At 26.4% G+C, this 14,696-nt stretch overlaps 1 protein-coding gene across 6 annotated transcripts; it reads left to right on the top strand.

Annotated features, from left to right (window-relative positions):
• Window positions 1-261: 261 nt before the first annotated feature.
• On the top strand, window positions 262-13,668 carry LOC127288218 (microtubule-associated serine/threonine-protein kinase 3). Of its 6 annotated transcripts, XM_051315547.1 has the most exons (24): window positions 262-747; window positions 2,440-2,635; window positions 2,725-2,804; window positions 3,170-3,272; window positions 4,386-4,467; window positions 4,803-4,905; window positions 4,989-5,209; window positions 5,286-5,361; window positions 5,448-5,678; window positions 5,760-5,991; window positions 6,064-6,404; window positions 6,549-6,721; window positions 6,792-6,862; window positions 6,976-7,203; window positions 7,293-7,520; window positions 7,644-8,190; window positions 8,441-8,622; window positions 8,692-8,912; window positions 8,986-9,318; window positions 9,601-9,666; window positions 9,913-10,414; window positions 10,481-11,137; window positions 11,222-11,292; window positions 11,370-13,668. In XM_051315547.1, exons 2-23 carry the CDS (start codon window positions 2,458-2,460, stop codon window positions 11,290-11,292), a joined length of 4,926 nt encoding a protein of 1,641 aa, XP_051171504.1. In that variant the 5' UTR covers window positions 262-747; window positions 2,440-2,457; the 3' UTR covers window positions 11,370-13,668. The 6 variants fall into 6 exon arrangements, with proteins under 6 accessions (XP_051171504.1, XP_051171503.1, XP_051171500.1 ...); XM_051315546.1 differs by having other exon boundaries at window positions 11,222-13,668; XM_051315543.1 differs by having other exon boundaries at window positions 267-747; window positions 10,481-11,292.
• Window positions 13,669-14,696: the final 1,028 nt, after the last annotated feature.

The raw sequence follows: 14,696 nt of genomic DNA, 5'->3' as shown, positions 1-14,696 counted from the left end.
AAAATTAATTTTTAATTGTAAAAAAGTGATAATCAGAGCACTATTAACATTAATAGCTTTTATTGTTTATTAAAAAATTTAACTTTAAATTTTGTACAATACAAAATTTATATATGTAAATTTTATTCTGTTGTTATTGATTTGCAATACACCTAAAAATGATGTTTTAAAATTGAATGATAAAATTAAATGTCGTCTAACAATTAAACGTCAAGGTGATGAAGTGAGAATTAAATTTTTTGTTATAATTAATGGAATTTACATAAATAAATAATTTTAAAAAATAATAATAAAACAATTATTAGTGTATATGATTTTCTAGGGAATATGTGGGAATATTTATGACAGATTCTGTTTAATATGGTTCCTAGATGGCGAAAAAGGCGATTGCGTTGTGTTGTATTCTGTACATATGTACATTTTAGTGGGGTATTGGTGTATTGAAATTGTGTTTGTGTCGGTGTCCGTCATGACTCAGAATTCATGGTCGCCTCGCGTTTCGTAATTATAATTTCCCTCCACTTCATAAAAATGAAATTGTAGTTTCAAAGAACCCTAATATCCAGTGGTTCCTGGCAACGCTCATCTATCAGGATGGGTTTCAGAGTTGTAATAAAAATTCTTTTCGCTGAATTCCCATCCGTTCTATTTGTCAAGTACACTGTGCGCGCTTAGTGCCGTTTGGATCTCCTGTCTTTGAAATCCCCCTTGTCCATATATATATATATTTCTGCAAAATTCTATCAGGTATTCATTTAGGTACTTATTTTATAATACTGTCTTTCAAAAATCAAAATAGACAAATAATCATGTTAACCTACTTGAAAATTTTTATTTCAATTATCATCAACTTGTTAATTGTAATGAAGAAAATTAATATGAATGTATTTCAGAAAACAAAAGAATAATCAATTCCGGTTATTGTAGTTATAATAATTTTTCTTTTTTTAATTTTCAATGTAATTTTATTTGTGTTTCAGGTAAAAATGTTTTAATTTTATTTTTTATAATCGTGACCTTCAAATGAACATGGAAATAAAATAGGCCTGATAAATTTTGAGCCATTGCAATATAGTTTTTATCATTTCTAAATTACTAAATACAGTAAAATTTCTTACTAAGGAATATATGGTATTGCTTTCATAACATGTAATAAAATTTAAATGTCATTTTGTTGACTCCAATTTGATTCAGTGAATTGACTTGAATTGTATTTGGAAATATTCGTTCATTTATTATATTATTTATCAAATAGTTTTTTCTGTCACAAATTTTAATTTCTTTTTAGATTTATTTTGTTTATATAGATAATTTAATTTTAGTTTTATTGTTGATTACAATTATTATATTTTTTTTTTTAAATTTCTTATACTATACATTAATATATAGATTGTTTAATAATAAGTCTCAATATAAAAAAGTTGATTCAATTGTAATAACAACGTGATATGATTTTGAAGTATTGTAATAAAAGAGTTTGTTTAATTATTTATTCATGCACATAAAACTTTTTCGTGCGTTTTAAAGTTATAATAGTGACTTAGTATAAACTTACATCTTTTATTCGATAATAATTATTGTTATAGATTTTTATGTTTATACTTTAAACGTTCCGTTTATTTTTTTTTTTAAATAAAATGATTTTTTTTCTGAATCTTTGTTCCATTTTTAGTCACATAAACTTTTGACCCCCTGGGTTGTTTTATGATTCACATTATCCTTACATATGTTTGAAGGAATTTCAACTACGTAACACTTGTGTTATTTAAAAAATAATAAATACCTTTAGCATTAGAAAACGTACAGTTTATACAATAAGAATGATTTGCGAAAAAAAAATAATTAATTAAATATTAATTGTAAATATACAATAGAAGAATCGATTATTCTTATATGTTTGAGAAAAAAAAATACGATAATTCAAAAAAATTTTATTGATAATTATTGTTTGTACCTCGATTTGTACAAATTGAGAAATTTGTGAAATTTTTAATGCATATGTGTATTAACTTATCTGTTTAAATTCTTAAAATGATTATAACTAGATTTAAGTATACTTTTAATATTTGCTTTTATATTTCATTTAATTTATGCCTGTTGTTTTGTTTCTGAATTGTAAAAAAATTGGAGTAATAATTAAATTATAAATTACAAAATTTAATAATTATTTAATAATTTTAATCATTGAATTTTTTTTAAAATTATTCGTGACTTATTTTCAAATTGTCCGTGAGATTAAAGTAATTAATTAGTAATAAATGACTAATTTTAGTGATTATTTAATAAATTTTAATTGTCGAATATTTTAATAATTATTATTTAATAATTCAAGGTAATATTAATGAATTGTTAATAAATCATTCATAAATTTTATCTTAAATGTAATATATGACGAATATTTTATTGTTCTTATTATTTTTCATTTATTTGTTTATAAAGGAAATTAAAGTAAACACAATGGATCAATCAAGGAATAGACCTAGTAGACCCCGCCTACGTGCACATAATAATCCAGCACGAGTACTTGTTTTTGATCAAGTTGAACCAGAAGATGCTACCCCAAAGACAGAAATAGAGGCTACTCGACGACCTTTGCCACCAAAGGTCGAAAGCAAAGAAGCCCCTGTTCGTCCAGGTATTGTTATTAATTTTTTTCCTCATTTTTTTCAAATGATAATTATCTATGTAGATTATTATTATATAAAATAATATTATAAATTGTAGTTAGTGGAGAAATATCGAATTTGTTGCGAATGAGAAATTCTATGATTGGAAAATCTGCACCCTCACTATCTGTTCACATGGTAAGTATCAAATAATTTCATTATTTCTATTTTTATAATTTTAATTATTATTTTTCATAATTTTAATTTTTCTCTTACGATAATTTTTTTCAAAGTTTAAAGTACAAAAATCTATTTTAATTATTATTATCTTCTATTTGAAAAGATATAAATTAAGAAAATCTTTAAAAAAAAAATATGTCAAAAATAAATTTGAACTTGAAAATTGTATATTGGCAGCAAGACAGCGATATGCTCTTGATTCTATTCTAATTTTAGATTTTGTCCATGGGAGAAAATTATTAAATATCATCTTGTTTGTGAAAATATTAAAACAATAATATTGTAATTTGTTATTTAAAAAAAAAGAAACAATTTTTTTTCAGCGTGATTTTAATATTCCTCGACGCATAGTAAAGGCAGCTCATCGAAAGTCTTTTATTTCAACAACTTCTCCTACTTTACCACGATGCAATTCACCATTATCAGGTAATAAAATTCCTTCATTTAGAAATAATCCCATAGTTCTAATTTTTCCGTATTTATTATATTTGAAAATGTTAATTTAATTATTGAATTAATTTAAATAGAAATTTAATTTCATTAATATGCAATTTTACCATGATGTTTTAATATTGATTATTGCTTTTAATTACAAGTGACAATTATTATCAAAATTGTTTCGATGTAATTAAAATGAATAATAATTCTATATTTTGTCGATGGATAAATTTATCCTCGATATAATAATTTGAATTTATTTCAAACTATTTGGAAAAAAATAATTATAATTGCCGAAAGACAAAAAAAAAATATAAACTTGTTATTAGACGTTAAATAATAAACATTTTATCTCTGCCAACTTTATATGTATTTAATTATTCTTAATTACGCTTATTGTAAAGGTATAAATAATTAAATGACATGTAAAGTAAATATCTAACCCTTTGTTTCATAATGTATCTTATATGATACACCTTTGTTTTTTTTGTTTATAACTTTTTTTTCGATAATTATAAAACTAATCTTCGAAATATATTTTTTCTAATATATTTTTCAAATAGTAAACTTTCATTTTCAATAAAAAATTTATTGTAGTTTTCGAGGAAAAGGAATGTTGAAAGTAAAAAAATTTTTGAAAAATGATTTAATTAGCTTTCGATTATAAAGTTTCTAATAAAAATTAGTCAATTTCCAGCGAATGAAAAATGTGAATTATACTCGAAAGAGTATTTTTCATGTGAAGAAATTTTAAAAATACAAACTAACCAAATGATGGATCAAAACTGTCATATATAATTATGAAAACTTAACCCTGGATTTAGTTTGATTGAAAGCTTTTTTTTGACACCTCTTTAGAAATTTTAGAATATTTATAAAATACTTTTAGTATCGATTTATATTATTTTAGAAGAAGAATATTTTTTTTTATGTACAAAACCCGAGCTTATAGACTATTTCCTAATAACACATTTTACGAAAAAATCTTTTATGCTTGAAAAAAATAATTTGCTTTTAATAAAAGAAAAAAAGATTTTTAAGTTGCACCAATAAATAATTAATTTTTCGTTTATTTATTTGTTTTTTTTTTTCTCAATATAGCATTCGTTCCGATTGTAGGCAGTCCTTTAGAGAGTCCTAGGATGTCATCCAGTCCACATTTTGCTTTTGCTCCAATAAAAAGGTATATCTATTTTTGCCTAATTAAATCTTGATTTTTTTCTCTCTCTCTCTGTTTCTCTCAGTTTAATCGTTTTAAAAAGTGGAAAGTTTTTAAAATGATGACGACAATATTCTAAACACAGTTGCTTTATATTTTTGGCTGTTTTTTTTAATCAATAATAAAATGCTGTGATATATTTTACAGTGATTAATTTGACTTTTATTTAGTACGCTAAAAATAGCAAAGAAATATATATGTATACTATATGCAATCAGTGGAAGTTGGTAACTAAAATGTCTCAATTTTTTTTTTTGTTCTTGACAAATCAATTAATGGATATGATTGTATTTTTAAAGAATTGGAGGTGCGGCTTCAGGCTCAGCAGATGGAAGACGATGGTCTGTGGCAAGTTTACCATCGAGTGGATATGGAACAACTCCTGGTTCTAGCAATGTTTCGGTAAATATATATATATATAATTTATTTCTATTTTAATTGTTATCAGGATCAGTGTCATTAAAATAATTATTGTTTTTTTACAGTCACAGTGTTCTAGTCAAGAACGCCTACACCAATTACCAAATATACCAACGAAGGATGAATTGCGAATGCTTTCATGTCATTTTTCAAAACCTGGAACACCGTGTTCGTCTCATCCTGGATTTCCAGGAACTAATTTCTCCGGTATACCCGGTAATGGATCAAATCTTGATGAAGAAGGTCGAATGTCACCCTTGCATCGTCCTCGATCTCGAAGTTTAAGGTTTGTTTTAAATAATCTTTTTTTGTGACACAAAAATATCAACTTTAATTTTTTTTTTTTTTTTAAATTTTTACAGTTCGCCAAGTCGATCTCCAGTAATGGATAATGAAATAGTTATGATGAATACACTTTATAAAGAACGATTTCCAAAGGTGAGTTCCATTTTTCTCAAATATTAAAATAATTTCAAAAGAATCGTTTTTTTTTCTATTGTAAAATATGAAATTTTGTTCGTCAGGCTACACAACAGATGGAAGAGCGTTTAACTAATTTTATTAACGAGAATAAGGAGATTGATGAATATGAAGTTGTTTCACAAATGACACCAGATTCTTTACCAATTTTGAGATTTGTTCATCATCAGGTGATTGAAATGGCACGAGATTGTTTACAGAAAGCTCAAGAGAAATTGGTGACAACCAGATACTTTTATGAGATGAGCGAAAATCTAGAACACTTATTAATGGAGGTTCGTATTATTTTAATACAAAATCAAACAATTTAATTTTTTTGATTTAAATTACTATTATAAGCATTAATTAAATTTTAGACTAAGGAAAAATCTCTAGAAGCAGCTACACGATTAACTGGATTAATAAAAAAGCTTCTCTTAATAATATCCCGACCTGCTAGACTCTTGGAATGCCTTGAATTTGATCCTGAAGAGTTTTATCATTTACTTGAACAGGCCGAAGGGCAAGCTAAATTTAATGCAGGAATTAAGACTGATATTCCCCAATACATCATTAATAAATTATCTTTGAATAGAGATCCAATTTCAGGTTTGTATAAAAAAAAATTATCTTGATAATAAAAAAAAAAGAAACAAATAAAATTGGTATCGATATTTTTAGAATTACAAGAAGATTTGAACAAATTAGAGGACTCAGCGAGTTCCAGTGATAGTAATTTACAAATAACATCTTCGAGTCCCAATAAAGAAGATGATATTAGATCACAAAAAGTTCCAAGCGAAAGTGATTATGAAGTTTTAAAACATATCAGCAATGGTGCTTATGGCGCGGTTTATTTGGTTAAAGAAAAATCGTCAAAACAACGTTTTGCCATGAAAAAGATAAATAAAAATAATCTCATGTTGAGAAATCAAGTAGAACAAGTTTTTGCTGAACGCGATATTATGAGCTTTACGGACAACCCTTTTGTAGTTTCTATGTATTGCAGTTTCGAAACAAAGGTACGCAAATAATATTTTATGATTTTTAAAAAAAAAAAGTTATCTAATTTATTTCTCAATTATGAAAAAAATATAAATCACATTATTTACAAAAAACAAAAAAAAAATAATGTTTAATTTTTTAAATGATAATTTTGTTTTCAGAAACATTTGTGTTTAGTTATGGAATATGTTGAGGGTGGGGATTGTGCCAATCTTTTAAAAATTATAGGCCCACTGCCTCCTGATATGGCCAGATTTTACTTTGCGGAGACAGTTTTAGCTGTCGAGTACTTACACAGTTACGGTATCGTTCACCGTGACTTGAAACCAGACAAGTAAGTATTTAAAAAAAAAAACAAAATATTTTTTTTTTTCAATCAAGGAATAAATTAATTTTTCTTTTAGTTTGCTCATCACTGCTTTGGGTCATATTAAGCTCACAGATTTTGGCCTTAGTAAAATGGGTCTTATGTCCTGTAAGTATATAGAAATTATCCTCAAAAATATTTAGAAAAATTATTAAATTGACAAAATATTTTTAAAACTTAAGTTTTGAATTTTGTGTGAAAAAAATTGCTTCTTTTTCAAGTGGCAACGAATTTGTACGAGGGATATTTAGATAGAGATACTAGGCAGTTTTCCGATAAGCAAGTGTTTGGTACGCCTGAGTATATTGCGCCAGAAGTAATTTTACGTCAAGGATATGGAAAGCCTGTGGATTGGTGGTCCATGGGAATTATTCTCTATGAATTTCTTATTGGTTGTGTACCATTTTTTGGCGAAACGCCCGAAGAACTATTTGCGCACACTGTCAATGGTAATGATTTTTTTTTCTTTTTTGTGTTGTTTAATTTAATAGAAAAAAAAAATGAAAATTGATTCTAAAAAATATTTTTTATTTTAAAGATGACATCGAATGGCCTGCCGAGGATGATTGGTCAGTCCAACCGGAAGCAAAAGATATTATCACTGTTTTATTGCAACAAAGTCCTCGAGATCGATTAGGAACGGGTGGTTCTCACGAAGTTAAAGATCATCCATACTTTTATGGTGTCGATTGGAATAGTCTTCTACGACAGAAAGCCGAATTTGTCCCTCAATTATTGAATGACGATGACACCAGTTATTTTGATTGTAAAATTTTTCTACATATATTTTTTTTGAAGCGCGTGAAATAACAACTTTTTTTTTTTAAATAAAAAATAACCGATTTCTCTTTATAAGGAAGAAATAAAAAGAAAATCATTTTTCTTTCAGCTCGAGTTGATCGTTATAATCACGATATTGGAGAGGACACAGACGACACTGATGATTCACCATTGATTGGTTCATTTTCCTCTTATTCGCCACAATCGCGTAAAATTTCTCAAACTCGGCCACCTCTTAATAATACTGAGTCTGAATTAGATTACACAAAGAAACAATTATTTTCCAATGAATTGGAACGAATGATGGCGCAATTATCGCCAAGTTCATCGACAGTATCAGTTTCGCCACCATCGTCAAAACTTATTGATAAAATACAAAATCTCGAGAAAACACCGCCATTAAAAAGCAGTCCTTTAGCGAAATCCGAAAAGTCTGATAATTCATTTACAAGCCCAGCTACATTGACTGCTGGTGATTCACAACAATTAACTATTGTTAAGAATGAAGCAGCAGCGAGTGGAGCTGTTTGTCTCAGTACTCCGGAATCATCACAAACGGAATCCGATGACATTAGTCCACAGATCCAAAGAAAACGTCACATACATTCCCGGGATAAGTTACCCAGGTTCAGTATTTCCATTCATGGTGATGAAATGTGAGTCATTTGACATTGAACCAAATATTTTTTGTTTTCCCAATTTTTTTCTATCAAATTCATTGTTTATTGTTTCATTTTTTATTCAGTTTATTATTTATTTCATTACAATAATGCATGTTTTACTCATAGAGAAAATTTGTCCAAAATTTATGTTTTGTCCTCTTTTATCGCATAAAATCATTATCAAAAACAAAGTTAAAATCTTATCTTGAAATGTCTAAATATAAATTTCTCTTCTTATTTTTAGATTGGATTTAGCAGCAGCTCATAGAGCGTCAGCTGAGGAAAAGAATAATTCAAGCACTGATTCCTTTGAATCGTTTACACCACTGCCACTTTTACCAAGTGGAAAACCAAAATCTCGTTCTGTGATTAAATCAGCTTCAACTAGTGGATTGTCTTTGGTTATTCCAACCACTGATTTTTCATGTAAGTGTATTTTTTTCTACATTTTTCTAAATGAAAATTTCTATTAAATATTAATATTTAACAATTTAGATGAAGCTTCAGGGACTAGTCAAGCAATTGAATCACCAGGTGGATCATCAACTGCCTCGTCTCGAGATACATCGCCTTGTCGGGAATTAAGTCCCCTAGTAACGAGTTTAAAACCACCAACAATAATTCGAAGAGGTCCTGGTGGATTTGGATTTACTGTTCATACAATTAGAGTTTATTATGGCGATAGTGACTTTTACACAATGCATCATTTAGTCATGGTACGAGAAAAATTTCTATTCAATTTTTTTTGTAAAGAAACAAAATTACTAAAAATTAATTATAATTTTATAGGCAGTGGATCAATGTAGTCCTGCATTTGAGGCTGGATTAAGACCGGGTGATTTGATAACACACATTAATGGTGAACCAGTTCAGGGCCTTTATCATACTCAAGTATTGCAATTAATGTTAAGTGGTGGTGATCACATAACATTACGCAGTACACCACTTGAGAATACAAGTATTAAAACTGGTGGTAGAAAGCGTGAATTGCAACAGAGTAAAATGGCGCGTAAAACTTTACATAAACAACGAAAGCAGAAACGCGATCATTCGGACAAGAAACGAAAAACATCACTATTCAGGAGAATCAGCTCAAAACGTGCAAGCGTCGAAATGCAACAGGCATGTAGAAAACAAAAAGAGAAATAGACAATCAAATATTTTAATATTGTCGGCACTTTGATTTAATTTTAATTAATCTAATTGTCAACACTTGTTCAAAATGACATTTTTCACAATTCCACTTTTGAATTTTTGCACGTTGTAAAAAAAAAAAGCACAACACTTGCATTGCCAAAAGACAAATTCTTTTTTTCTGTTTTTTTTTCTAATACAGAATTGTGAATCATGATACATGACACTTGTACCTTAGTCATGCTAAGCGCATTTTATCTTTTATTGCAGCCATTAAGTATCAGTTGTCCTTTGTCAGCACCCATTCTACCCAGTGACAGCAAACCTCCACTTATGGTATGATTTATTATTGTGTAAATTTTATCAGTTTGCATTGATTTGCTCAAGAGAGAAAAAAAAAGAACCACAACATTTTTGGCGTGATACTGCTTTTGTACTCACACGCTTTTTGAATTTTACATATTATATGAAAAACAAATTAACATATATACATAAAGACACTATTAATATTGTAAATATTTTCTTCTAAATTATAAAATTTAAAAAGAGAATAATCAGTGTATTTAAAAATAATTTTTCCAGATGGCTGTTGGAATGTGTTCACCATCAATGGTGTCAGCTAGTCGATCATTTCAATCATTCACACGATCTCTTCCAGCTCAACAAGATGCATTTGTTTATTATGGTGGATCATCAAAGGCAACATGTAATCCGTCCTCATCGACTAACCGTCCTAATTCAGAATCATATCATTCTGCCGGTACATCAAGTCCATGTTCAAGTCCAAATTCATCGTCACCAGCGTCGAGTAGTTCCATTGGAAATATGTCAAATATATCAAATCAATCACATTATCAACGACCAAGTACATTACATGGTTTAAAGCATAAACTTCATACGGCTGCTAAAAATATTCATTCGCCAAATCGAAGAAAATCCGTAGGACATATACCATTATCGCCATTGGCAAGAACTCCTAGTCCATCACCAATTCCCGCTAGTCCGACTAGAAGTCCAAGTCCTTTGACATTTCCCACTGGACATCAGCCAGGCAGCTCTAATACAACACAATCTTATAGTCCAGGTAGAAATCTTTTTAATTTTATTTATAAAATTTTAATTTTCATAATTTAATACAATTCTTTTATAGGGGTATCAATGTCAACGCCGAACAATCAGAAAAAAAGTTTTAATCGACCAAAATCGGCAGAACCCGGTTCACCGCTTTTGAGACGTGCACTAAGTCCCGATCGACTTCATCCACGTTCAGCTGAGAATAAAACTTCAATTTCACCATTAGCAAATACTGTAGTTAAAGTTAATCCTCGTGTTACTATTGCGCAAACGTCCAATACAATAGAAACCACCGAAGACACGAGTGATATAATAACAAAAGAAAGTAATGAATCAAAGACTGATAATAAAAAGGCCACGAATGAGCAAAAAGTGACAGCCGATTATACTAAATTAACTCATGGAATATCGATAAATATTGGTAATGTTGTAATGTCAAATTCATGTGGAAGTACACAACTTCCAAGAATAGCTGAAGAAAAAGATTCACCAACTGGTACGAAAAATGATGATTATACGACAAAAGAAATTTACGAAAGTAAAGATGAAACGTCAATAAATAATATTCAAGATGATAATGAAAGTCATCAACGAAAATTGATCAGTAAGGAAGAGTTGCCTGATAAAGAGTCTGTATCGATTGAAAAGAAAAATGATGATGGTAATTCAACAACGAAACTTGATAAAAATATCGCCTGTTCATCATCATTATCATCATCATCAACTTTGTCTGGTACGTCATCGTCAGTCTTTAATAAAAATATTGTAGAAACGAGTCCAGAGTGTAGAAAAATTTTAAAACGTTACAAATTTGAAGGTTTAAGTTTTGGCCTCACTTCCCATGATAAAACGAAACAAGATTCGGGAGAAAACAAGAAAAACAAATAAGTTTGTATTTTTCTTTTGCTTTCTTAATTTTTTTTTTTTTAATTTAATAATTATTATGTTTTGTCACTTTTATTTAGGTGTCTGCGTATTTACAGTTTCAACACAAAATGATTCGATTTTGTTGATAATCTCTAGTCAAACATTCAAGAAAATGCTCTTTGTATTAAATGAAATAGTACGAGAATAAGGAAATTGAAATTTAAGTTATTAATATTTCAAAATTTCAAGTTAATTTAATTTCATTGACGAAGTAATAAAAATAAAGTGTACATTTTTAATTAAAAACAAGTATATATATATATAAATAGACAAAAATGAATTTTCAATTGTCTTATGTAAATTTCAGTTTTTTTTTTTAATTTTTCTCGTACAAAAACTAATTAAACTTATTTCAGCTTTTATTTAATTTCTCGAAGCAACAAAATCTTTTTTACAAAAATTATGAATAGAATTTTTTTCTCATATTTAACATTAAATTCTACAAAAAAATGAGAAAATTGGTTTGTCAAATTTTTATTTATTTTCTGTTTCTTTAAAGAAAAATCATTTTTGAAATAATTCAAGTTTTTTATATTTAAATTTGAATTTAAATATTTCCTTAATCTATTTCAAATGTATTTTTCTAAAGAATCAAAAGAATTTAAATGGAAATTTCCCCTATTTCTTAAATACTGTTTTTATAGTTATAAATTATTATGTTATATTAATCATAATGATTTATTATAATAAATATATAATTATTATTATTATACAATAATTTATGTTTATTATAATTTCATTTTTCCTAAAATTAATATCATATTTGTCAAAAATTTGAAATATTTGCTGAAACAAGTTTAATTAATCTCTTTCAAAAATATGTGAACCAAGATCTGTTAATCCGGAATATATTTTTAAAACAATAAAATTTTAAACAATTAAAACGTGGACTGATGCAGAAAAAGCTTTTAATGCTTGAATGAAAAACGATGGAGATTATAATTGAAAGATTAAACGATCCTTCGAATTTTATGAAACTGCTTTCAGTGCCAATTTATTGATATATCTATATGTGCACGATAAATAATACTATATAATAACTGTCGATGTAACAATAATATTTCCATAAGTTCCACGAAAAAAAAAAAAAAAAAAAAAAAAAAAAAAAATTAAGTAGATGTGTCTACGAAATGTATCAAAAAGTAGAATTTCTACGCTGTAAATATGTAAATGTTTTCATTAAATGCATGTTACAGAAAAATGTCAATTTAAGAAAACTTATCAAAATTTAACATTATTACTTTTAATAACAAGTTCCTAAAAAATAATTTTTATCTCAATATATTATTTATTAAATAATTTAAATAGACAAAACATTTTGCTGTTTTTTTCTCAATATGAAAAAACTTTGTAAATTGATAAGTTTTCAAATAAAATTGACCATTATTCTGTTAACATGTATTTTTAGATGTAAGATTCTTTCTTCCTTTATTCAATATTGTACGGTTAACTTTATAATCATATGTCGTATTTGAACAGTGGTGAGAAAGAATATTCATTTATGTGATTCTTTAATTTAGCATGATTTTAAAAATACTTGTCTTTAAATTTTGAATGACAAAAATTCTCTGATTTATAGAAATTAATTAAATTTGTTTAATTAGAATCTGTCTTTTAAAATTTAAGTGTTTTCTTTGCATTTGTTAATGCGCTGGTCGCTGTATTCTTTATTAGAGAAGTTGTTTTATTAAAAAAAAAAAAAAAAAACATAGTAAGATAAGACATTTTCTTATTATTAAATTAAAAAGGAATTCAAAATTTCTGAGATGCTTAATATTTTACTGTTAAATCAATTTCAATTAAAATTCATTTGTTATTAAAAAAAAAAAAATACCGTTACTATAAATATTTAAATTGTCTGACTAAATATTTTCTTGTTTCAATTAATAAAAATAATTCCTTTTTTAATTGTAAAATATTAGATTATGTTGACGTTTAATTATTTTAAACTAAGACACCACTGAATTAAATAGTGTTAAAATTTAATATTTTTACAATAATAATTATTGTTAAATAATGAAAAATTGTTGTATATATATATATAATTTGATTCGTTATATTAAGTAATTTATAAGTGATAATTTCTCTAAAAGAATTTAAGCTGAGGATTGGTACATTAAAAAAAAAAAAAATTGTTAAGTTTCTAAATCAGAGAAAATTTTTTTGTCAATTGTTATATAAATATGAATAAATTGTTCAAAATATTATTGTCATTCAAGAATTTAAGGAGTTAAAATTTTGTAAACAGAATAAATTTAGTTCTGTTAACATAATTTAAAACTTAAGTACTCTTTCATCGATTATAATGAAGAGAAAATATATATTTAAAGTTCTCAACTTTTGACTGAATTATTTTTTTAATTTAATTTCAGAAATTCAAAAATTATTCATTTTTCGTGTCTTCGTTAAATTATTATTATAAATTACATAATAGTTTTAAAATAAATTATCTAAATTGCATAAGTTGATTTAATTTATATGAGAAGAAAAATACGTCGACATGTTTAGAACTTTAAAAGTATGAAAAACAAAGCGTGCTATTGTTAATAGTAATTTTTTTTTTTTGTTATTTGACATTCCGTCAATTTTACAATTGAGATGCGTAAAATAATATAAAGAGCGGAATGATTCAATATTAAGTAGTAAATATAAAGTAGTTTCAATTGTAGAATGCTGATACAAACGACATTATACATAGCTATATTTTCATTACTTGTTTTTTTTACATTTTTTAAAAAATTTTCCTTTATCTTTAATATATTATAATTATATATATGAAAGACTAAAGAAAATGATTATAGAAAAATGTTGAGAATACAATTACAGAAAATAAATCTATTGTCTAATAAATATAGAATTGAACTTGAAAAAAAAAATTGATTTTTCATCCGAAAAAACTTAGAATATCTTATAACATTTAGAAATATTTCAAAAAGAAAATTAATTTCTGAAAAAAATATTAGAAAGAATAAAAGTTTCCATATAGCTTCATTAAAGAGAAGAAGAGATATCTACGGTACTGTGAAATATTTGTGATGACTTTAATTATATCTATAATAATATTATGTAAATGATTTTTAATGATTTTCAGAATATTTTTGATTTTTTTTTTTTTATGTTAATGTACTGCATTCTACTTTTCTTTTAACATAGAAAGATTAAGACAGATTCAGTGATATACGTATATAATATTGTCGAATGATTAAAAAATATTCTCTCAAAATAAACGTGTTCTAGATGTATTAAATTTTTAGCAATGTAGCATAATAATGTTTATGTTCGTTATCATTTTTCAATTGGCGCAATATATAGAATGAATCCCGTGTTTTTTAATAAAAAAATTATTGAAAATACTAAGATCGTAT

The sequence above is a fragment of the Leptopilina boulardi genome, unplaced genomic scaffold, assembly GCF_019393585.1.
Source record: "Leptopilina boulardi isolate dan_hultmark-lab unplaced genomic scaffold, ZJU_Lbou_2.1 LbouV2_38, whole genome shotgun sequence".
NCBI classification, from domain to species: domain Eukaryota; kingdom Metazoa; phylum Arthropoda; class Insecta; order Hymenoptera; family Figitidae; genus Leptopilina; species Leptopilina boulardi.
This window is presented reverse-complemented; position numbering and strand designations above follow the sequence as displayed.